The 25594-nt window shown below is 34.3% G+C and overlaps 1 protein-coding gene across 9 annotated transcripts in view; it reads right to left on the reverse strand.

Annotated features, from left to right (window-relative positions):
• Window positions 1-25594, reverse strand: part of SLC4A10 (solute carrier family 4 member 10) — a 214806-nt gene that overhangs the window by 140562 nt on the left and 48650 nt on the right. For 3 of the 9 annotated variants that reach the window (XM_036421117.2, XM_036421116.2, XM_036421112.2), the window contains exon 1: window positions 12414-12688. The exons of 3 other annotated variants lie outside the window; for them this stretch is intronic. In XM_036421117.2, coding sequence (XP_036277010.1) covers window positions 12414-12494 — 81 coding nt within the window. In that variant the 5' untranslated portion in view covers window positions 12495-12688. Of the gene's footprint in view, window positions 1-12413; window positions 12690-25594 lie in introns of those variants that run through there. 3 more of the 9 variants (XM_036421109.2, XM_036421113.2, XM_036421110.2) reach the window with 2 other exon arrangements.

The following is a 25594-nucleotide window of genomic DNA, read 5'->3' on the forward strand; positions in this document are numbered from 1 at the left end:
AATTTCAAAGTATTTTTAGATAACTAAAATGGTATTGAGGAATAAGACAAATAAAACATTATAAGATAAACTTCAATGATAAGAAAAGCAGTGAAAAGAAGTAATTTTAAAAGTAAAGTTTAGTGATATTTTTCCTTTAACTTCAGTAATTGTGAATAAGTGATGTTTTATCATATCATTAATAAAATGGTAGAAATCTTAAGCATGCTGTTTACTAAAAATTTGACTTTTATTACATTTAACAGCCACTTTAAACAAAGTGATTTTCCTAATTATTCAAATACCAAAAATGTGAGAGAGGAAATGGGGAAAGGTTGCTTTATTTATTTGCCATTTTAGAGCTAATAAATAATGAAAGCAAAAAACCTTGTGCTCTTAAATTTCCTATTTATCTAAAATGTCAATGAACATAGAGAAAGAAAATAAAAATACCCTAAACATGGAAAAAATGAAATTAGATTTGAAATGGGAGGCAATAACATTAAGTAGTGTGATACCTTGCTTTCTTCTTTTATCTCTGGATTGCTTTGGCTCTTGGGGTCTTTTGTAGTTCCATAATTTTTGTTATACTTCCTTAAAAATGACATGGGGACTTTGGTGTATTAAATCTATATATTGTTTTGGGTAATAATAATAATAATATACATATAATTATAATAATATATATATTATTGATTTCTTACAGAGAGGAAGTGAGAGGGATAGAGAGCTAGAAATATTGATGAGAGAGAAACATCAATCAGTTGCCTCCTGCACACTCCCTACTGAGGATGTACCTGCAGCCAAGGTACATGCTCTTGACCAGAATCAAACCTGGGACCCTTCAGTCCGCAGGCCAACGCTCTATCCACTGAGCCAAACTGGCTAGGGTGAATATAGCCATTTTAACTATTTTGATTATTCCAGTCCATGAACATGGAATATCTTTCCATTTCATTGTGTGTTTTTCCATCTCATTTAATAATGCTATAATTGCAGTAAAAAATAACAAGTAATATTCATTGTAAAGTTTACAATGTGACAGGCAAAGTACTAGATCTTTACATGTTTTGGGTAATAATAATAATAATATACATATAATTACATATACTCATTAAAAATATTCAAAACAGACAAGTATTCTGAGACTTAAAGAGGATAAGATACTTTCCCAGGAATCTTCAGCTACTAGGAAGCAGAGTCTGAGTTTGAATAAAGGTCAATACTCTTAGCCAATATGTTACACTACAAAGGTATTATATTAGTTAAACATAAAATCTAAAATTCCTTAATTTAACTTTAAAACACTTCAGAGTCTGGTTCAAGTCTATTTATACACCTCAGGTAAGATGAAGTCCTGTTACCTAAGTGACGTAGGCCATATTTTTCTATGAATATTTCATACTTGTTCCTCATTTTATTATTCAACAAAAAAATGTACTTATTAAGTAATTATTATGTGCCAGGCATTGTATTAATGTTGGCTATAAAGAAATAAAAAATACTGCATTCGCCATTAAACCATTCATAGTTCAAATAGGAAAATTAATGACTACAATACAGTATTCATTGTGCAAGGTAAATAGTGAAACCCAGAAGAACAAAAGGAAAAAAAACACCTAATTCACTCTGTGGGGAAGAAAGAATGTTTCAAAATGAGGTGATGTTTAACTTATTTAATCTAAATGAACCTTGAGGCATAAGAAAGAACTAGGCAAGCAAAAACAAGGAGAAATGAGGGGCCAAAAGCATTATAAGCAGAGAGGAGAGCATTTTTAAAGGCTTGAATGAACCTGTCTCTTTCTAACTGGTAGAATTTAGACTAATCTTTAACTAAAGATAGCTGTTTAAATGTCACTTCCTCATCCCTCAAAAAAAGAAAAATATAACTACCATATAATCCAAAAATCCTCCATCTGGGTATATATCCAAAAGAAATAAAGTCACTATCTCAAAAAGATATCTGCATGTCACGTCCATTGCCACATTAGTCACAATATCCAAGATATAGAAACAACCAAAGTCTATCAGTAGATAAATATTGGGTCGGCAACTAAGTAATTGCGGATTTTAAAAAGAAATCAAAGACAATTTTTTCATGGAACTAAATAACTTTATTCTGTAATGTATTTCCCATTTTGATCAATGACCTTTTGCCATCTTTCAGGCAGCATCATAATCCCACGTTCAAAAAACTTCTGGTTTTTATTAGCAAAAAACTGAATCAGGTACGATTTGACATCATCATCATTATTGAAATTTTTACCATTCAAGGAGTTTTGTAAAGATCGAAACAAAAAGTAATCAGATGGTGCAAGGTCAGGACTATATGGTGGATGTGGCAAAACATCCCAACCAAGCTCCATTAATTTTTGCCGAGTGACCAAAGATGTGTATGGCCTTGCATTGTCATGATGGAATACAACACCTTTTCGATTTGTCAATTCGGGCCGCTTTTCTTCAACTGCATTGTTTAATTTCGTTAGTTGTTCAATGTAGACATCAGAATTGATCGTTTGGCTGGGTGGTAAGAGTTCAAAGTAGGCAATTCCTTTGTAATCCCACCAAACTGATAGCAAAACCTTCTTTTGATGAATATCAGCTTTTGATGTTGTTTGAGTTGGTTCACCTGGCCTGCTCCACGATCTTTTCCACTTGATATTGTTGTAAACAACCCATTTTTCATCTCCAGTTATCAGTCGTTTTAAAAATGGATCATTTTCATTACGTTTCTTTAGCAAATCGCAGCTGCTAATGCGTTACGTTAACTGTGATTCTTTCAGTTCTTGAGGAACCCATGTATCGAGTTTTTGAACATAGCCAAGTTGTTTTAAGTGATTTTCAATGCATGTATGTGATACATGAAGCTTCTCTGCAATCTAACGTGTTGTACTGTGACAGTCCGAATTGATTATTGCTTTGATTAGGGCGTCATCAACTTCAACTGGACGACCAGAGCGTTTTTCATCTTTGAGTGAAAAATCACCAGAACGAAATTTGGCAAACCAATTTTGACACTGCCGTTCTTTTAAGGCTTCGTCACCATAAACAGCACATAACTTTTTATGAGCTTGCGATGCGTTTTTCCCTTTGCGGAAATAAAAAAGCAAAATATGACGAAAATGTTCCTTTTGATTTTCCATTTTTCAACGAACGCCAAACGAAAACTACAAAACAGATCAAAAAACTTTTTTTACTGATTAACAGCTGAATAGCCAACTATCAAATAACAAAATGTGTTTTACATTTGTACTACGTCTGCAAACCTAAAAATTCAACTGAAGCCATATATTGTAGATAAGCTTTAACACAATGGAATATTATTTAGCCATCTATAAGAAAGAAATTGAATAAAAAGTTGGAAGGCCTGAGTACCAGTGGCAGTCCTTTCCCTTGCACTAGGCTTTCAGCCTGGCCCCCAATATTTCCAAATTATTATTTCTTATATCTTTCATTTGCGTGCTGCACCTTCTCCAGATCCCAAACCCTGAACCAGGCGGGACGTGAGTCATTCATAGAAGGCATTATGCTAACTAAAATAAGTTAAAAAAAAAGAAACAAGTATTGTATGTTCTTAACTCTGAGAATTATTGTGAAGGTAATGAGGAATTTAAGTAGTGAAATGTCTGTTTCTGGTTTCAATTTCAGAAACCATACTCTGGCAGCTGAATGGGGAGTAGGTTGCTTTGGGAATAGGTGATAAGAAGAAGAAAAAATACTAATTAAGGAATTAGTCCAGGAGAAAAATGAATGTGAACTCACACTGAGGTCAAGACAATGGGGAAAGAAGGTGTAAATTTTAGATTTCTTAGGAGAAACAATGGACAAATTTGATCAGCAATTGGATTTAAGGTTGGGATAAAGTGGTTGAAAATGATTATGAGGTCATCATGCCAGGAAAGATAAAGAACTTTTGAAGAGAAAATAATGAGTTTAATTTGGGATATGCCAAGTTTGAGATATTTATAATATAAATGAGTAGAGGTGTCCATTGTGATGCAATGTCTGAAGCACTAAACAGAGGTTAAAATGTAGAATGGAGAAATAAATTCAGAATTCATCACCATGTAAAGCAGTAGTTCTCCATTTGGCTGCCCAGCAGATTCACTTGGAAAGCTTTTTATAAATATAGAAGCTTAGATTTTATTTTCATAGACTTTATTTGGTACTCCGAAGATAAGCTTTGAACATCAATGTTTTTAAAATGCTAGATGTGTGACTCTGATGCATAATTACAACTAAGGATCACTGGCGGGTAATTTGACTCATGACTCTAGATTGGCTTCATGGTTTTCAAACATTATGTTGCATCAGTTAGGGAATGTTGAGAAGAAATTATCAGAACAATTATGATAAGAATAACAATTCATAATTTATTAAGCACCTATGGCAGGAACTGTGCTAATGACTTTACATTTATTATTTGTAGTGGAAGAGAAAGCAGAAAGGAGTCACATCTCTTCAATAATATCTTCCATGGCAGTTTCAATTTATGTTGATGTTTCTCATATTAATTGGCATTTTGAATATACTAAATTACACATTGCTATCTAATTTAAGTGTATATAACACTAAATAGTATAACACAATGGCTAATAGCTAGACTTCTAGGATTGAATTCCATATCATCCTTTCCTTTGTTGGCAATTTTTATCTTATGCAAGCTACTTAGTTTCTTTTTTAGCATATTAAATACATAATTAAAGTATAATGTGTACACATATACAAATATATGAAAGTACTAAATATATATATATATATATATATATATATATATATATATATATATATATATGTGTGTGTGTGTGTATAATCTTTACTTATAAAATAATGTAAATTACTTGAATGAATAGATTTGTTTTCTATCTTTTGTAGCTTTTACATAATTCCAAAAATTAGTTTATTTGTATCTCCATTTTACAGATGACAATACTGAGGAATGAGAGATTAGGTAACATTTCTAAAATAAAATTTGCCAGTAAAGTGGAAGATATGGAATCCAAATAAGTCCAGCTCTAAAACTCTAGCTCATAACTACTGTGCTATATTGCCTCCCTCCAGACTATGCAATAGACTCAACTTCTTATTAAATTTAATAAGATTTGAAAAAACTCATATGAATAAATTGTATACATTTATTTGCAGCATATTTTGCGATGGGTTTCATTGAAACTGGGCTCTGTTGCCTTTTAGAAAAAAATAAGCTTGATAAAGAAATACTCAACTATCTTTTCAACTTATTCTGATCTATATTCCCATTTTATCATTTTAAAAATGTTTAAATGGGGAAATGATCACTTCACTAGAGTTTTTTTTTATCTGCTTTTTAAGGGAAAATGTTTAAATGTTTAAAAGTTTGAAAGCAACCCAAAGCCCTATAATTTCCAAGTTTTTTTTTCCAGAAATGGGTCTATGATTTTAAACAATAACTGAAAAAGTATTGGCTCCCTACCATATGTATGGCTCATTCCCAGGAAATGTGAAGTCACAGGATTAATAAAAGCAACCTCACCTGGACAGGTGGCTCAGTTGGTTGGACCATCCTCCCATGTCATATACACCAGAAATGTTGCAGGTTCAATTCCCAATCAGGGCACATACCTAGGCTTCTGGTTTGATCCCTCATCAGGGCGTGTACGGGAGGCAACAGATTGATGTTTCTCAATCTCTCTCTCTCCTTTCTTCTCTCTCTAAAATCAATAAAACATATTCTTGGGTGAGAATTTTAAAAAATAAATATAAAGAAAATAAAAGCAACCTCACAAGAACTTCTAGAAAATGGAGTTTCCTAATAATGTAAACTTCTATGGGAAGATACAGAGTATTCTCAATTCTATGGGTCTGCTATTGCTCTAAATATAGAGCCAGAAGAGCAAGTGTACCTGATTTCATTTTTATTCACACAAGCTTTACTTCTGACACACTTTAAATGAGAGTCTTCAATTCCAATTTTTGTACAATTCCTACATACAAATATCAACTTCCTGGGCCCCATCCCAGATGTCACAGCTAAAGAAAATCTGCTCTTGGATGTTACCAGCTTTTTAATAGCCTCAGGGAATACTGAAATGCTTCTGGTGTATGGAATACACTTAAAGGTCACATGAAAAGTATTAGCAATGATGGTTTACTTTATCACTTCTAAATGAACAAAGAGCAAAGCTAAAATATCTCTGTGGCTTCCATGATTATAAATAGCAATTACTAAATTCAATTTTCCCTAAGATAAAGTCCTTATTATTCAAATATTCACCATAGTGACATTCATATTCATTGTGTTAAAATGATCCCTCTAGATTGTCCTTGGTCTAGGAAATGTCAAAAATAAAGCCAAAGCTAAATCAGATTACCTACCAATAAAACAGAGTTTACCTCAGGGACACGCAGGAGGTCTCTTAGGACTGAAATCTAGGACTTGTGAGTGGTTGCGAATAGACTGAGAAATGCCCTCATGTGCAATTTTGAGAGAGAATTTTATTAAAAAACCTTCCTTTTGCTTCTACCCCCTACCTTGTCTACTAACTACTAATAATCTACTCAGGAATTTAATTTTCATTTCCAAAGTCTCAGGAGGGTTAGAGCTCTGAAAAATCACTGTAAAATATAGGTATTGCTCTTTTGTTTTTAATTTTATTTCCTCCCAAAATAAGTAGATTGGCACAGAAATGGTCTTACTTTAGAAATCATAATCTAACACTCAAGACTACACTGTCTGGTCCCAACAAACTTCCCCCGTGATAGTCTAAAGTACCATACCAGCCTAGGCCAAAGTAAACTACTTTATTCTGCTCAAGTATGTTATTGCTTTCTGCCTCCCTACGTTTGTCATTGCTGTTTTCTCTGCCCAAAATTACCTTTCTCCTATCTTGGCCAGTTTTCAAGGTCTACCTCAGATGCTGCTTTTCCACAATTACCTAACACCCCATCTAGCTTGCCTCTCCTTTCCTCTCCCCACTCAGCTGGGGAAAGTCTACCCATTGTACTCACACACACAAAATATCTGTGCTTCTTTCATCTCTCTTTTGAATCTCTGTGGCACTTACCACTTCCCACAATGTGTTACAGTTACTTGTATTTAGAGTGTATGACTCACGGGCTGTGACCTTCTGATTAAAGCAAACCATCAGTCTTTATATTCTTGCCTAATACTATCACCAGAACACTGTAGGGCTTTGTATGACTGTTTTTTAACAAATTGCATTATGCTGAGGTTTGCCTGAAACCTGTGCAAAGTGGTACAAAGAGTTGTACATTGAGAAAATAGTTCAAGAAAAGGCAACTAAAATGCAAAGCTGTCACAAAACAGAACACATAAGCATTTAGATTTCATTTAAATGCCAAACTATTCACTTGTGCTTAGAAGCATGACAATTTTTGAGCAAATAGATGTTTTTATATTAACCAAAATATTATACTTTTACAAATAGAAACTTGAAATGTTCAATTCATACATATTACCTGTATAGCATATATATCATTTTGGTCTTTCGTCTAGGATAAAAGTATTAATTAAAAAATAAAATTACAGGTCCTTGCCGGTTTGGCTTAGTAGATAAAGCATCGGCCTGCGGACCAAAGGGTCCCAGGTTCCATTCCAGTCAAGGGCACATGTCCAGGGCTGTGGGCTCAATCTCCAGAAGGGGGCATGCAGGAGGCAGCTGATCAATGATTCTCTCTCATCATTGATGTTTCTATCTCTTTCTCCCTATCTTCCTCTCTGAAATAAAATATATATATATCAATATATATATATATATATATATATATATATATATATATGTATATATATATATATATATTTTTTTTTAAATAAAAAATAATAAAATTATAAGACAAGTGCATTAAACTTTCAGTGAAGTATTTTGGCCTGTCTTTTTTTATTTAAAAACAAATCAGGTCATGAAATCCAAACTATATAACTTGTCTCTATTATCCATACTAATAAAAGGGTAATACGCTAATTAGACCAGATAAACTGGACATCTTCTGGACGTTCTTCCAGACAAAGCCACGGTGGCAGGGATGAGGCAAAGCAGTCAAGGGTGATCAGGCTGGCAGGGGAGAGCAGTTAGGAGCAATCAGGCCAGTAGGGGAGATCAGTAAGAGATGATCAGGCCAATAGGGGAGAGCTGTTAGGGGCAATCAGGCAGGCAAGCAGAGTAGTTAGGGGTGATCAGGCAGGCAAGCAGGTGAGCAGTTAGGAGCTAGCAGTCCCAGATTGCAAGAGGGATGTCCAACTACTGGTTTAGGCCTGATCCCTGCGGGCAGGATTGGGCCTAAATCGGCAGTCAGACATCACTCAAGGGGTCCTGGATTGGAGAGGGTGTAAGCTGGGCTGAGGACCCCCAACCCCTGGTGCACAAATTTTGTACACAGGGCCTCAAGTTTTCATATACCTTAATTTTACTTCTTAATTTTAATCTTCAACTATAAGTAAAAAAACTCAACATTGATATTAAATTTGCCCAAAGGCCCAATAATCTTCCTGTCATGAATGTAGTTGGTTCAACATAAGAAAGCAAAAGATCTACACATAGAATACTATAGATTACACATGTGTCAAACACAAGGCCCGCGGGCCAAATCCGTCCCGCCAGGCCTTGCAATGTGGCCCGCACCGCACTGTCATCACTGCACTCCGCTGCGTTTCCATCACAATGACAGTTTATGACTGTTCAGTAAACCATTCGGCCCGCGATTTAGGCTGGATTTTAGATTTTGGCCCCTTCTCTGATTGAGTTCGACACCCCTACTATAGAAGCTTCATTCAGCCAAGTTAAGCCGATGCAAAAAACTTTAAACACAAAATTTCTCATCCAACCACAATTATTATAGTCAGTAAATGTTAGAATTTTATTAGCAGTAGCATATTTTTCTTGGCTTGCTTTTTTTTTTATAATCATCTTTATTCAGTATACCATATGTTTTTTATTCAATTTCTTATTTGATAAGAAGAATGAAAGAGGGAACAAAACTAAAACTAAACTGCATGACTACCATGACCAACACTTGCCAATAGCTCAATCAAAGTCTTTGAATGTATATAATGTTTGTCAATAATTAATGTTGCCAATGATGTTTGTTTGTCTTTTCTCACCAAAGGATATTTTTCCATTGATTTTTTTTTTTTTAAGAGAGAGTATAAGAGATAGAGAGAAACATCGATGTGAGAAAGACATATCGATTGGTTGCCTGCTGCACACACCATGACCAGGGCCAGGGAACCAGCAACTAAGGTACATACCCTTGACTGGAATCAAACCCAGGACGCTTCAGTCTGCAGGCCAACATTCTATCCACTGAGACAAATTGGCTAAGGCTGTGCTTGCTACTCCTAAAAGTGCTTTATAAACATTTATTCACTTGATCTTCACAGAAAATCTTTGAGGTAGGTGCCATTGCTATCCCTATATTACAAATAAAGAAACTGATACCTAGAAGGGTTAAGTAAGCTGCCCAAGATCATACAGCTGCTAAGTGGGTTAGCTAAGATTTGAACACAATGAATGTGGCAGTCCAGATGCTTAAACATTATATTATACAAACCAAAGAAAATGCAATTCATTCCACTATTCAGAGTGTCAAGATCATCTTGTTGGATAAGAAAAGAAGAAACATGGCCCAGTTTGGGGTTCTGAAGAAACAAGGGTTTTGCATATATTCTGTGTACTGGTATGAAAGAGAAGGGAGTAGTGCCTGGATGTCCAACAGCCAGCAGGCTAAGGCCCACTTCCATTATAGCTCCTCCCAGTTCCCTTTCTCAGAGCTTGAGATGAATCCTAGCTTCTCTAACCCATTTTATACAAAGGACTCCCAAATGACCTAGTTAGATCAAACACTCCCATACTTGCTACTCTGTATTGCTAAAGCTCAAACCCTATGAAGTCAAAACCCCCTTCCATAACACATAATTACCTATGCCTGGCCTGGAATTAGATTGAATTGGTCACATTCCTGTTTTGAGCTGATTCTTGGAGTTCTTGCTTCTGCCTCATGCAAATGAGCTACTAGTAAATCCACCTTCACTCTCAAAATAACAACTATGGATTATAAAACATACCAAGTTATTTTGTTGATTCAGTTTATTAATATAATGCCCTGGTGAAATAAATTATGTGTTTTAAAAGAATTCAATACAATTTTCAAACTTATAGAATGCTTGATTATATAGTTTGACCCAATTTTTTATTTCTCTAATACCGAGATATTTACATGAGAAAAATATTTATGAATAACTCATTCTAGGATTAGTCAGTATATAAAACTGATTGTATTATAGTATACCACTTTTCAAAAATCAATTCAAAATGTGAGCATAGCTCATGTACATTTTCTCATGATTTTCAAAGCAGGAAACAACTTTTTTTTTCCTGTATTCCTCACAACACCAAATTCAGTTTGTGCAAATGATCAGTTTGCAAAAAAATGTTTACTGAACTAAACAATTACTCAAATAGTTGATTATAGGCTGCTCACTTTTAAAAACCTTTATGGTGTTTAATGAAAGGCATGTATGCAATGGTACGGGCAGAGACAACCATTGTAAAAAAGAAGATGACAATTGCTAGTGGGCAGATTTACAATTCATTCCACTATTCAGAGTGTCAAGATCATCTTGTTGGACAGGAAAAATGATTGAAAGTAAATTTAAATGTTTGTGACATTCTAACCAATCTTTACTTTTTTAATGTAACATATTTTGACATAGCAATGGAGAGAATTTCTCCTATTTGTAAAAGAAATAAAAATTCTAATACAGTATTTTTTTCACCTTATAAAACTTTTGAAATAGCCTCATTTGAGTATCACTAAAGGAAAGTAACCCCCCCAAAAGTCTTTATGGTTTGGTTCCTTTGAAAAGTAATAAAAATAGTGAAAACCAGAAGAATGCTGTGAAACCAATACTTAGAGTAATCCCAGAGCAATGCCAAGAAACAGAATGTACTCATAGTGACTAATACATGCAAATACTGAAAATAAATTCTAACAGATTAAACAGGTTTTGTAGCAACTAAAAGGTATATTCACATCATTCCAAAACTAAGCAAGCTTAAAAATATGGCAGTCTTCCCTACTAATAAGAATATAAGCTGGCTAAGTAGCCTGAATAACATATAAATTATAGCCAATATCAGTAAGTATAATTTTTCACTGTGGTTTTAATTAAAAACCAGAACTGAATTAAATCACTGCTTCAGACTTCCACTTCAGTCCTTTGATAATATATTCACTTTTAATATTATATCCCTTCACTATAATGAAGCACTAAAGCCTAATCATGCTACCAAATCACAAACACAAAACTATCTGTTGAGAAGTGTTGCAATATTTTATCTTTTTCTCATTTAATATGGAATATATGATCAAGTATCCTCTAAAATTCAAGCAGAAATATGTATCACATAAAAATATGTGTCATATTTCCTTCATAATCTGAATGTCAAACACAGGCACGGTATTAATTACCAAGCATGTAATTCTAAGAATATGCTACATCAAACTAAAGTTAAATGTATTATAACCTGGTAGGTAAAGATAGTTTAAAATAAGAGAGTTTCAGGATAAAATAGATATAAATCCAAATTTTTTTGCTATGATGATTCTCTACTCTTTGTAGTTAATATGTCAATGTGGTCAAGTCTTCATTTTGAAAATGAAAGTAAGCAAATGCAGAACATCTCTGGGTCAAAGACATTAAACAAGCTTAAATGCCACAAGCTTTCTTTAAAAAAAAAATACATTTATAATCTGCTTTCATCCATAAGTAATGCCTTAGCAGATGAAAGGACCAAGAGCATAATTATTTCAATAGGGCTGAGAAATTATTAAAACAAATGCCTTTCAAGACAGGTCAGATACTGAAACATAAATTTCAGGAAATTAGCTTCTAGCTCACATGCTAGTAAACCTGTCTCTTCTCATCACACATATATTGCTGTGTGGTTGCACACTACAATGGTAGCAACATCTATTTCTATGCTTAATAAATTCCAGATAAAAACATTTTAATATTCCCCTATATATAAGCAGCTGGCTATGAAATATCCTTATCAGTTTGAACATTGTGTGCTATTTTTATCATTCCCAATAAAAGATGCAGTATTCAGGCTTAATCTGTAAAAATCTGTAAAGCCCCAAACCTTGTTTTTAATCTCATGCAAGATACATTTCCCTTAATCCCCACTTCCCCCAAAAAAGCTAAAATAAACACAAGCTCGCTCACACACACACACACACACACACACACACACACACATTTCTAAAATTCTGATTATTTAGCTAGTGTCTATTACTCCAAATATTACTCCTTCAAATATCATAAGGAAAATCTAATAAGAAACAATTATATAGATTAATATATTCCAAATGACTAAGAGCTAGAAAAGCAATAACTCTGTAATCTAATAGTCTTATCATAATTCATGAGGTCATACCTGATGACTTAGAGATTGAAAAGACTCACAGGTTCCAGACTGCATGACCTTTCTATTCCCAGAAACCCCTAAAGATTGCATTTTCTGTCTTACAAAAGATAATCACAGCCATCTCTCTGTCTCAGCATCTTCAGGGCAAGTGAAGAAAGAATCAAACAGCAGGTCTGCCCATTTTTTAAGCTATCATGAAGATATCAGATCTCATATATTGTTTGTCGTCTCCCCTTTCAGTTACAAACACTCTGTATTAAGGGAGGATGACACAGTCGTGTTTGCTATTTGCTGAAGCTGTTAATGCTCTCTGAAAATAGTAAGCTTGCAGCTCATAGCAATCCTGCATCATCAAACACAGAATGATCCACATCCTCCAGTTTCCCACTTCTGCTACTATGAAGATGTCACTTGCCAAGAAGAGTTTTATTTTTTGTCAGTTCTTTGAAAATAAGCAATATTCTATCTAATTAAGTGCCAATGTGTGTAATTCTATCTAATTAAGTGCAAATACCATGTTCAAATGGCAATTCTTAATTATTAGGCAGTTTTCTCCATGCATGACTAAGCTTTAGTATAAAGACAAAACGAGAAAAACTGTACTCTCTCTTCCAAACATTACTCACCCAACCCATTAAAATTAGAAGTCCCTAAAACTGAAAAACTTTTATTCTGGCAACCTTTGATAATGGTGTATAACAGTCAACAGATATATAAGTAAAAGTATTTCACTTTTCTCAGAAACTTCATTTTTATTTCATATTCTCTAGACTTTATGCTTCAAAGCAAAATGCCTTTTATATGTATATTTAATATATTCTAGAAAAGACATGTATTAGTATTGAATTCCAAAAGTGCATAGTAAATCTAGGAATGAAACCTATGTAAGTTATTGACATTCTTATTGTGATTTCTCATTGTGTCTCATTTGTGTTCATTAGTGTTCTTCTAATGCTTTCATTTACTACAACAAGGTAAATTCAGGAAATTTTAAGACTGATAAAGAGCTCTAATAAGAGAAAACTGAACTATGGTGCTAATAATTTAGCAATAGATAAGTATCAAAAATATGTATATCAAATCAACGTGTTGTAAATCTTAAGGTTACATAATATTATGTCAGTTGTATCTCAATAAATCTGGAGGTAAAGTTATTATATCCTAAAAATATACAATTTTCATTTGTACAAAATTTAAAAATTTGGCTTCATTAATCACCTGATGCACACTATCCCCTTAGAGCAGTGGTCAGCAACTGCAGCTCGCAAGCTGCATTTTACCGCTCTGTTGACTAATGAGTTTGCCAACCACTGCCTTAGAGAAATTATTGCTTCTACCTGCACAGGCTCAGACAAAGGGTTTAGCATTTTACCTAAATGTATACAATGATACACTTAAATTTAAAAAAAAAAAACATATGCAAAAAAGTATGTCTTATCTATACAGTATTTATTCTCTTATCCTATCTAATAAAAGAGTAACATGCAAATTGACCATCACTCCAAGTCACAAGATGGCTTTCCCCATGCGGTCAAAGATAGCCTCCACAAGATGGCCTACAGGGGAGGGCAGTTGTGAGCAGTTAGGGGTGACCAGGCCAGCAGAGTAGGGCAGTTGGGGGAGACCAGGCCAGCAAAGGAGAGCAGTTGGGGGGGGCGGGGGCAGTCCTGCAGGGAAGGACAGTTAAGGGCAACCAGACTGGCAGGGGAGGGCAGTTAGGGGTGACCAGGCCAGCAGAGGAGAGCAGTTAGGGGCAATTGGGCCAGCCATGGAGCAGTTAGGCATAGATCAGGCTGGCAGGGAAGTAGTTAGGGATGATGAGGCCTGCAGGCAGAAGCAGTTAGGGGCAATTAAGCAGAGGCAGGCGAGCGGTTGGGAGCCAGCAGTCCTAGATTGTGAGAAGGATGTCTGACCGCCTGTTTAGTCATGATCCCACTTAAACCTTAAACAGGCGGTCAGACATCCCTCAAGAAGTCCCAGATTGGAGATGGTGCAGGCTAAACTGAGGGATACCCTCCCCCACCCCACTCCCCGTGCATGAATTTTGTGCACCAGGACTCTAGTTTGTAATAAAAAGAGGTACTCATTCTTGAAAATCTGTCTTCTTAATAAGGCTCTCCCAAATTACACCATCTCCCTTTCTATATTCATGTATAAAATATTAAAAACCTTCTATGTGTCAGACACTGTATAGGTGCTGGGGACTCCATGACAACACGAAATATGCCATTACAAAAGCAGATAATTAAACAAATATGTTTTTTATGACAGAAGAATCAAGGAGTGATATGAGAGTGATAAAAGAGCATCTAACCCTAATCTAGAGATCAGAAAGGGTCCCCCTAAGAAAGTACCATTAAAACAGAGAAGATCCTGAGCAAGTCACATTCAAGAATGGTAAATACAGCATGGTTACACCACAACGTGTAAGTAGGACAGAGGGCAGAGATGGGCCTGGGAAGGGAGGCCAAAGTGAAATTACACAAAGCCTCAGAAGCCATTTAAAGGGTTTGACGTTTTGCCGAAGCCGGTTTGGCTCAGTGGTAGAGCGTCGGTCTGCGGACTGAAAGGTCCCAGGTTCGATTCCAGTCAAGGGCATGTACATTGGTTGCAGGCACATCCCTGGTGGGGGGTGTGCAAGAGGCAGCTGGTCGATGCTTCTCTCTCATCGACGTTTCTAGCTCTCTATCTCTCTCCCTTCCTCCTCTCTGTGAAATATCAATAAAATATATTTTTAAAAAATAAAATAAAGGGTTTGACGTTTATTCTAAGGGCAATGAGAAGTCGTCAACATAATCAGTTTTGCAGTTTTATATTATCCTGGCCACAGTAGAGAGTCAATTGGGTAAAACTAAACTGGAGGCAGAATGACAAGTTATAAAATTTTGAACAGGGGATAGTGACAGTAGGAATGACAAGAAATGGATAGATTCCAGATACAGTGGTGCCTCGCATAAAGAACGCCTCGCACAGCGAATGCTGCACACAACGAACTTCATTTCATGATTCATACAACGAACTTCGTTTCACACAACGAAGTCGCCCGAGCTTCCATGACCGCTTTGCCTGAGCTTCCACGACTGCTTCGCCCGAGCTTCCACAATCGCTGCCGATGTATTGCATCCTTCCGCGCAGGCACTGCAGGCAGTCGTTAGTCACTGCGCTTAACTTAAGCACGTATAGCGGCAATCGTTCTTCATTACGAATTAAATCACGCACGTATCACGGCAGTCGTCCTTTTAAGTTAAACTCAATATTTTTTTTATATCATGATGTATCTAAATAAAAATAATAACAAAAAATTTATCTTTTTTATGTCATCTTAGCATATTTTATGCTACAGAACAAATTATTTTTTTTAACATGTATTGTTATGGGAAAACTCGTTTCACATAACGAACTTTTCGCATAACAAACTTGCTCCTGGAACGAATTAAGTTCGTTGTGTGAGGCACCACTGTATACTTTTTAGTTTAAAAGGATAGGATTTGAATGTGAAAAATTAGGGAGAGAAAATACTAAGACTAATACTAACCTCCTCTATTATTACAGATTTAATTTTGACAATCAATATACTTTTATCCTTCTTATTTATCCTTTTCATTTGTATATGTTTAGGTTTTATAAAATGGTCAAAAAATTGTGAGAAGACATCTTTTATTCCTTCTGTGTCCTCTCATAATGTGCATAACTTCAGACAAATTATAAATGAATAAATAAATGGGAAATAAACAAATAATTTAAACTTCTCTTTCATACATTTTTTCATAACATGAACATAAACTTTGTTTCCATCAGTCTCTGGACATTATTAATTAGTGCATGTAATCTAAATTTCTTCTGTGTTTTCTTGCCTACATATTTAATTGATCTTTGAAATAAAAGCATAAAATCTATTGTATAAAGAAACTCTTACTTCCTCTACCATCCAGTTAATGAAATCAATTTAAACAGAAAATTATAATCCATTATTTGACTCACACAACAGTAATTTAGCATGGGCTAACCAATGAAAACTAATAGATATTTATTTTCATTCCCACACTATGCTATTCAGAGCAGTGTTATTAAGGTGTTCTCATAATAGCAAAGCACAATACCTCTACATTTTCCTTAACAAAGGTTTGATAAAAGGGACAAAGAGCAGCCAACACATAGCAAAAGAACCTTTTGGTCTAAATAAAAAAGGACCAAAAGTGTGAAAATCATAGTCAAAAGTAACATTATCCTTTTAATGATTGGCTGAGTTATCAGAACATCCAAAATGATATAGGATCAGCATCTTGAGAAGAGCAATAGTATTTGTTTGTTTGTTTAATTTAATTTAAATTCTTTATTGTTGAAAGTATTTCGTATGCCTCCTTCGCCCCCACCATTGACCTCTCCCAGTTCACTCCCAGCCCCAAAACATGCCTCACCCCCCTACTGTCTGTGTCCATTTGTTATGCTTATATGCATGCCATATCTTACCTTCCCCCTCCTCCCCTGCCTTCCCTCTGAGGTTTGGCAGTCTGTTGTATGCTTATTTGTCTCTGGATCTATTTTTGTTCATCAGTTTATATTGTTCATTATATTCCACAAATGAGTGAGGTCATGTGATATTTATCTTTCTCTGACTGGCTTATTTTGCTTAACATAATACTCTCCAGGTCTATCCATGCTGTTGCAAATGGTAAGAATTCTTCATTTTTTACAGCAGCATAGTATTCCATTGTGTAGCTGTATAACACTTTTTAGCAGCAAGCGTTTTATAGTTATTGCCACATATTTAGTTCTTGCTTTTTACCTCAGGGACTATGATCCAATGTGCTCATTTTACAGATGAGGTAACTGGAAGTAAAATTTCTCTAACATAATAAATTAATGCTTCAAATACATGTTGCTAAAGTGTCCTCTAAAAGGAATCAAACTATCTAATCTGTACCTGTAAGTGAACAGTAGTGCCCCTTTTCCATACCCTTTCTTCATCAATACTGGTTATGACTGTCTACTATTTAAACATTAACAAATTAACAATTGAAAAGAGATATCTCAATTTTATATAAATTTCTCATTTCTATTATTTTTGAGGCCATTTTTAATTCTTTTGAGACTTACTTGTTCACTATATTCTTCCACAAAGATATTGACTATGTGCTCTGTAAGCTTCCTCTCTCAAATTCCAGTCAAAGAGATTTGAGTTTAAGATTGTTTTAAAAGTGGTTTATATACTAAAAATATTAATCTTGAATTATCACCTATGCTATAAATCTTTTTCCAAGTCCATCATTTGGTTTATAATGTTACTTACTTTATTTGTAATCATTCCCTTTTAATGTTGGGCACCCCATATTCAATTTAATTTTCTCTCCTCTACCTTTCCTTTCTCCACCTTCCTGTTGAGGGCTAACTCCTCTGCCCCCAGGACCTTTTATTTGATATTATAGTGTTTGTCCATTCTCACCATCACACTATGACCTCTTTGAAGACAGGAACTATGCTTTTCTTCATTGCAAATCTTTATATCTCCAGTAGATGTTTAACAAATATTCACTAAATGAATAAAATAAAAGAATAGGCCTCTCCTCTGGTACAATTTTTGAGAGGGAAAACAATGTTAACTATAACACTGTTACTTAAAAAAAAAAAAAAAAAGTACAATATTTAGTGATTTCATAACATCCTCTCCAGGCTTAACTGCAGCATCTTTCTCCTTGAAGCATTTTGATGTATAGTGCCTCTCTTTGTAAAAATGTACCAAGTTCTTTAAATTAGTTTTCCTAATCAAAGGTAAAATTAACATTAAATAAAATATTATTTTCTCATCTTAACCTTCCTAATCATATGTTTAAAACTTAGTAACTGATAAACTTATTGATAAATTCTGTGTAAATGTAGTTGAATTTAAGTCAAATAACTTTGAATGATAATCAGGATAAAAAAAAAGAAAAGAAGAAATTAATTTTTGTGTAATAGTTAAATGCACAGCCATGTAAAAGGGCTTGAGCTTAAATACTAACTTAACCACTTCAGAGTCTTATAATTTTGGACAAATTATTTAATCTTTCTAAATCTCAATTTCTTCATCTATAAAATGAGATTGGTAATGGTACATACCTCACAGAATAATTATGATGATTATATGAAACGATAGGTCATGCACTTCGCACAAGGTCTAGAACACTGTAATACTCAACAAATGGTAGCTACAATTAGTTTTTAACTGGCTTACCCAATGTTGCTTAGAAGAATCATTAACCATAATTGAATAAATAAATCCCTGCAGGTAATCACCCTGGATCTAGCAAAATTGAGTTGCTAAGGTGATAAGCAGCTCAACTGCAAGTCAACGCCTGCAATTACGTAGGCTCTCTGCCCTTATGCTTCTCTACAGGGTCTATATGTGAACCTGTTGCTTATCTTCTCTTCCTGTAGCATCTTAACATGCAGAGCATGTGATTCCATCACTGGCCTCTTTTTGGATCTCAGAATCAGCAATTCTGGAAGATGACTGTCCATTTCTGACTACACTCTCTTCAGTCACTGAGTGATTATGCAACAAACGCATAGCTGAAGTTAAGTCATCATAAGAACTTGGCCTGTATTTGTGAAAATCCACCACTCTTGATGCTAGAACAGAAACACATACAGAAACTTCAGTATATTTTTAATCTCTTATGAGCCAAGTACTTTCATTTAATCCCTGCAACATATTGTGAGAAAGATATTATTTCTATATTTTACAGTTGAGGAGACCAAGGCTCAAGTAGATCAAATACAGTGTTTAAAGCCACACGGTGGCACAATTCTTTCCTTTTTCTTTTATAAGGACTGTACCTACAGGCAAACATCATCCTCTTCTTTCAAGTCTTGTTCAAGCCCTTCTCCAACCATCAGAAAAATAAGGCTTTGCTTTCTACCTACAAGTAAGAATGTGTCTTTCACTATTCTCTTCAGGGCACTTTTCCAGAAAATTTCCTGAATGAGCAGAACTAGAAAAGTGAATACAGATAACTCAAACAGACTTCAGGAGGGAAAAAATGCAAAATCTTTTTTTTTCTCATGCAGAAAAATAATTGTAACAATTACCAAAATGTGGAAACAATTCAAATGTGTGTGTGTGTGTATATATATATATCTGAAGGAATAAGCAAACCATGATATATACATACAATGAAATATTATTCAGAAGAACTGGAATTCTGATACATGCTTCAACATGGGTGAACCTTGAAAGCATTATGCTAAGTCAAATATGCCAAACACTAAAAAAATTATTATAAGATTTCTCTTATATAGCAAACCTATAGTAGTCAGAACAGAAAGTGTAACTGTGATAACTATCAATTGGGAGAGGGGAGAGGGGAAGCTAATGTTTAATGGGTACAGAATTTCAGAATAAGATGATAGAAAAGTTCTAAAGATATACAGTTGTAATAGTTGCAAAAACAATGTGAATGACACTTAATGCCACTCAATTGAACACTCAATACAGCCAAAATGGTAATTTTATCTTATGTATATTTTACCACAAAGAAAAAAATTAATGTGATTTCTACCTCTGATAGTAATTCTAGAGTTGATTGTCTTTCTGATCTTACTAGTCTTATTTTTCATACATATTACTTAAAAATTTATAAAATTATAACACTTTAGAAAAATGTTTCAACTACTTGTCAAGCATTACTCCTCCTTCAGGCTAATTACCATAATCCAGATTCATTAGGGCTATTACTCTTTGAAGTGTCTAAAATATAAAGTTTGGTTAAATTAGATATTTTAAAACTTGAGAAATCTCTAAAAACATTTCAACCTACCAATAGTAATACAGAACAAAGAATGATATCTGCAGCTTTAAGGAATGCAAATAATAGTAATATAGGTTTTTCCCTATCTTGATGCTCTTTGACTTTTCTGCTACAATGAATGCTGTCATCCACTATACTTTCCTTTGAAACTCTCCCTTGGCTGGTTCTCTGACAGCTTCCATTCTGTAAATCGCTCTTCTTCTTATATACAAAAGTTGACTGAATTCCTCATAAGTACCTCAAACTGTGCTTATGGTTAGGTATGTCATAGTAAACTAAATACAGTTCTTGCCTCAATGTTCTAATTGAACCATACAAATGAGCCAGAGTGCAGTATCATGAACAAATGATTGTTTTTGTAAGTCATCAATTCTGGGATGGTTTGTTATGTAGAATTGTATAAACAAAACATAATTTCACTGATTCTATATTCTGAAAATTTCCACAAATCATTATCTTAAAAACTAAAAACTTAATTCATTTGTCTTCCCATTCAAGTTCCATCTAATCAACTTTCTTTTCTTTGTAGTCCTATCATTCATACAAGTATAGAGCTCTGAAAACATCAGCTTTATTCACTCACTTTATGTTACATTAATACTAAAGAATATTAATGAATGTTAGAACAAAAATGGTTCACAGATAAGTAAATTTATAAAACATTGGATTAAATGAAACTATAAAACTGTCTTTACTATTAGATTGTTTTTATTTTTAAGAGAGAGATTATTAGATTGTTGTTGTTTTTTTTAGAGACTTTGCTACTGAGCTTGTTAAATTCAAGAAAGGGATATAAAATGAATATTTCCAAAATATCTTTGACAAAGAATTATATTTTCCACTATCTGGTAGGACTAGTTTTTGTTTTGTGTTTTATAAAATACACTTTTTGGGAAAATGAACAAAGTAAGAATAAACTAATATATTAAGATCAAGAAAAAAGAAACAGTCCAGTTGTTCTTGAAGGTCTTAACTTTACAATAAAGAAAAGCAAAAGCATTGTTTTTCTATATGTATAACATACTTTAATAAAAAGTAGAAAAATAGAAACATCAGCTCAAGGTATAGATGTGGATAGGTATGATAATGCTAAGAACCAATAGCATGAAATTGTAGTGTTTCATGTCAGCATAATTCCATGATTCCTATTTTTCCTTAATTAGGTCTGTACTCTGGGAACAGAAACAGAAAAATTGAAGGGGAAGAAAGAATCACAGTGATCACATCAAAAGATGAGAAAGCTTAGTTTATTCGTAAAGAGACTTTTATAATAACTATAATGTCCTACAGACCAAACTAGCAGTCATTTGTAGTGAGAAGGTATGTAATGGAGTAAAGTACCTCCTGAATATGAGTCCTGGTTAAAAAATAAAAAATTAAAAAAAGGAGTTTGTTCAGTGAGCATAGGAATACAAGGAGCAAAGTTTCTAACTTTTTTGTCGAAGAAAGGGTTAAGCCTATAGGATTAGAAAATACATTATTATATAATTTAATGTAACACATACTGGACTAAAATTCAAAAGATTTAGACTTAACTAGCTGTGCTACAACAGATCTCAATATTTCTGACCTCAGATTCTCTTCTCCAACATGAATATGAACTGTATGGTTTTTCCTGTTTTTAGAATTCTGTAGGCCTCTGATTCTAGGTGGATTCATGCCACATAATGATTAAGTCTTAACCAGTACATGGCTGATGTGAAGTGCTGACAGTGAAGAATTATATGACTCATGAGCCTGGATGTTAGCAGCCAACTGCAAAGAAAGAGGGATTGTGAGTCCATTATGTTCTCTATGGATAGTGACAAATAGATTTTGATGGATAGTAAGTAATAATGAGAATGTTTAAGTAAGTGGCATAGACTTCACAAGTTGAAGGACAGAGAAGGCTGCAACTTCATATTCTTTAAGTAAAAGTAGGTAAACCTATACCCTAGCTTCTTACTGAACTGAGGAAAAATTATTTTAATAATGTCCTAATCTATTGCTAAATTATATCAATGTGTTCTTTAAAATATTACTTGTATCTATGTCTTCCTCTGTATCTGCACAGACATTACTATTGTCTAAGTTCTCATTATCTCACCTAAGTTACCTTGAAAGCCTTCTGTTTGGCCTCACTGGGTCTAATCTGTCCTCTAAAATCCATTCTGCAGATTGCTATTGAAATACTAGGTGTACCGTTAATAATGAGGACTTTTTTCAATAGATGGAGTTACACATATGTTGATATATATGTGATTTGATATGTATGCTATTTTGTTGTATTAACAAGCTTCAAAACTTCATATTTCAAATTTTCTGAAGGTGTTAACATCATAGATATTTTTATGCTTAAACATGTTGAATTTCGTGCCAAAAAAAGAGCATTTGCAGGAAGTTTTAATTGATTATTTTGAAGAAAAGTACTACTGAAAGTTATCGTATACTTCGGGAAGCTTACATGTTCCATCTCAAGATACTTGTAAATGCTGGTTTAAACACTTTAAAAGTGATAATTTTGATGTGAAAGACAAAGAATATCCAGATCAATCAAAAAAGTTTGAAGACCAACAATTACAAGCATTATTGGATGAAGATGCATGTCAAACTTTTGTCAAACTCAAAACCAACTTGCAGAAAGATTAAACGTTGCTCAGCAAACAATTTCCAATCATTTACAAGCAATGGGAAAGGTTTTAAAGGAAGGAAAATGGATGCCACTGAATAAAAGACAATTGGAAAACTGAAAAGTCATCAGCAAAATGTTGCTTCAACGACACAAAAGAAAATCTTTTGGGCATCAAATTGTGACTGGCGATTAAAAGTGGATATATTTTGAGAATCCCAAATGCACAAAATCATGGGTTGATCCAGGTCAACCATCAACATTGACTTCAAGGCCAAATCACTTCAGAAAGAAGACAATGCTCTGCATTTGGTAGGATCAGGAAGGTGTGGTGTATTATGAGCTTCTAAACCCTGGTGAAACCATTAATACTAATTGCTACCGACAACAAATAATCAATTTGAACCACGCTTTGATGGTAAAATGACCAGCAAAGTAGTTTTGCTTCATAATGACGCACCATGAAACACTTCAAAACTACCGTCTTTCACCGATAATAAGACATTCTCTGAAAATAAGACCTACATACTTACAGGTTTCCTTCTGAGTGAAATATAAGGCATCCCCGAAAATAAGGCCTATCTCCAGACTCTTGATATTGCAATAAACAAGCCATTCAAAGACAATTTGCACATGGAAATTAATGACTACATTGAAAATAGAATGGAGAGAAATCAGCGTGGAAACTTTGTGAAACCTAAACTGCAAGAAGTTGTGACTTGGGTGAAGAATTCATGGGAGAAAATCACTGACAGTTGCATTGCAAATGCACTGCGAGCAGGCTACCTTGACAAGAAGTACTCATTTAAAGACATTGCTAAACATGAGAGATTTGGTCCACTGATTCTGAAAGAAATGGAGTCACAAGAAATTCACTAGGAAATTCAGGATTGAATTGTTATGATGATGTTCCAGAAGATGATGACATGATTGTCATTGAATAAATGAGTAAATTCTTGATACTGTAGGATTCACAGTTTGTCTGGTTTGTGTTGACAACTACCGTACCACCATACCATATACAGGTAATAAATTTCCTTTATTTTCATTTAACAATAAATGTGTACCGTATTCTTCTTCATGAAAATAAGACCTAGCGCATCTTTGGGAGCAAAAATTAATATAAGACACTGTCTTATTTTGGGGGAAACAGGGTAGTTAAAGACACGTTAAAAGATCTTGCCTCGGAAGTATTAACCCACTCGCTGTATTCACCAGAACTTGTTCCTTCAGATTCCCACTTGTTCTGATCGATGGCACATGCACTTTCTGAGCAGCACTTCAAAACGTACAAAGAAGTGGAAAATTGGGTCTCTGAATGGTTTACTTCAAAACAAGAAAAGTTCTGTTGGGACAGTATCCACAAATTACCTGAAAGATGGGGAAATGTGTAACTAGCAATTGCCATTACTTTGAATAAAGCACTTGTGATGTTTCTCTTGAAATTATCGTGCTTTCTTTGGATTACAAAATCCGCATTATTAACTGGTTAATAGTTAATCTGCACTATTAACCAGTTCATGATTAATCCTCATTTTTAACAACTAATATTTTATCTGCATTATTAAATGGTTAATAATTAATCTGTATTATTAACTGGTTAATGATCAATCCGCATTTTAACTGGTTAAGGTTCCATCCACATTATTAATCGATGCAAGTCAGCCCTCAACACAAGGGTTTATGTTGTTCCAGCCTCTCTTCCTTCCCCAGGAGATGGTGGCCCATCCTACCCTACCTCTGGGCCTCAAATGGGATGGGGAAATGAGGATGGGTGACAATGGATGTGGCCCCTTTCCCAATTCACCATACAGGTTATGCAGGAGGCAGCTGATCAAGTTTCTCTCCCTTCCTCTCTTAAAAAAAAGTATTTTAAGTTAACAGTAAAAACAATCTATAGATGATACACAGCACAGGACAAAAATTAGATCAGGAAGCAAAATGAAGTCATGTGGGTTAATAATTAATCTGCATTATTATCTGGTTAATGCTCAAACCACATGTTTAATTGGTTAATGATCAATCTGCATTATTAACTGGTTAATAACTTCTTTTTAATCAGTTAATAGTTAATCTGCATTATTAACTGGTTAATAATTAATCTGCATTATTCCACATTACCCATAATCATGCAGATTTTGTAATAAAAGAAAATACGATAATTTTCTTCTTTTGAGGCAGAACATTCAGAGACCCAATTTTCCACTTCTTCATACATTTTGAAGTGCTGCTCAGAAAGTGTGTGTGCCATCAATCAGAACAAGTGGTAATCTGAAGGAGCAATACAACAAAATAACATACATATCAAATCGCATATATATCAACATATGTGTAACTCCATCTATTGAAAAAACTCTGCAATATTAACTGGTACACCTAGTAATTGCTTTCATCACATTATTTTCCTCTTTAAAAACCTATAATGACCACCTCTTACTATCCTTATCAAGCCTAACCCTTTATCAGACTCCCCAGGCCCTCTATAATCTGATCTCATCTCATCTTTTCTATCTCTATTCCTGTATTTATACAATGTAAACAATCCCTGTAGTCAAAAAATTTCAATACAGCCCCCACACACATACTCCACTTATTTCTCCTATTCCCATATACATGATGTTAATTCCCACCTCCATGCTGTTGCTGTAAGTTCCACCTCTTCAAAATATTTCATCCCATCCTATTCATTTATAAAAATCCTATACATTAAGTGGCTAGAATTCCAGCTAATCTATGTATTAAGTATGAATGACAACAGCCTTGACCTCAACAAGGTCATAGTCTAGTAGAGAAAA

The sequence above is a fragment of the Pipistrellus kuhlii genome, unplaced genomic scaffold, assembly GCF_014108245.1.
Source record: "Pipistrellus kuhlii isolate mPipKuh1 unplaced genomic scaffold, mPipKuh1.p scaffold_m20_p_7, whole genome shotgun sequence".
NCBI classification, from domain to species: domain Eukaryota; kingdom Metazoa; phylum Chordata; class Mammalia; order Chiroptera; family Vespertilionidae; genus Pipistrellus; species Pipistrellus kuhlii.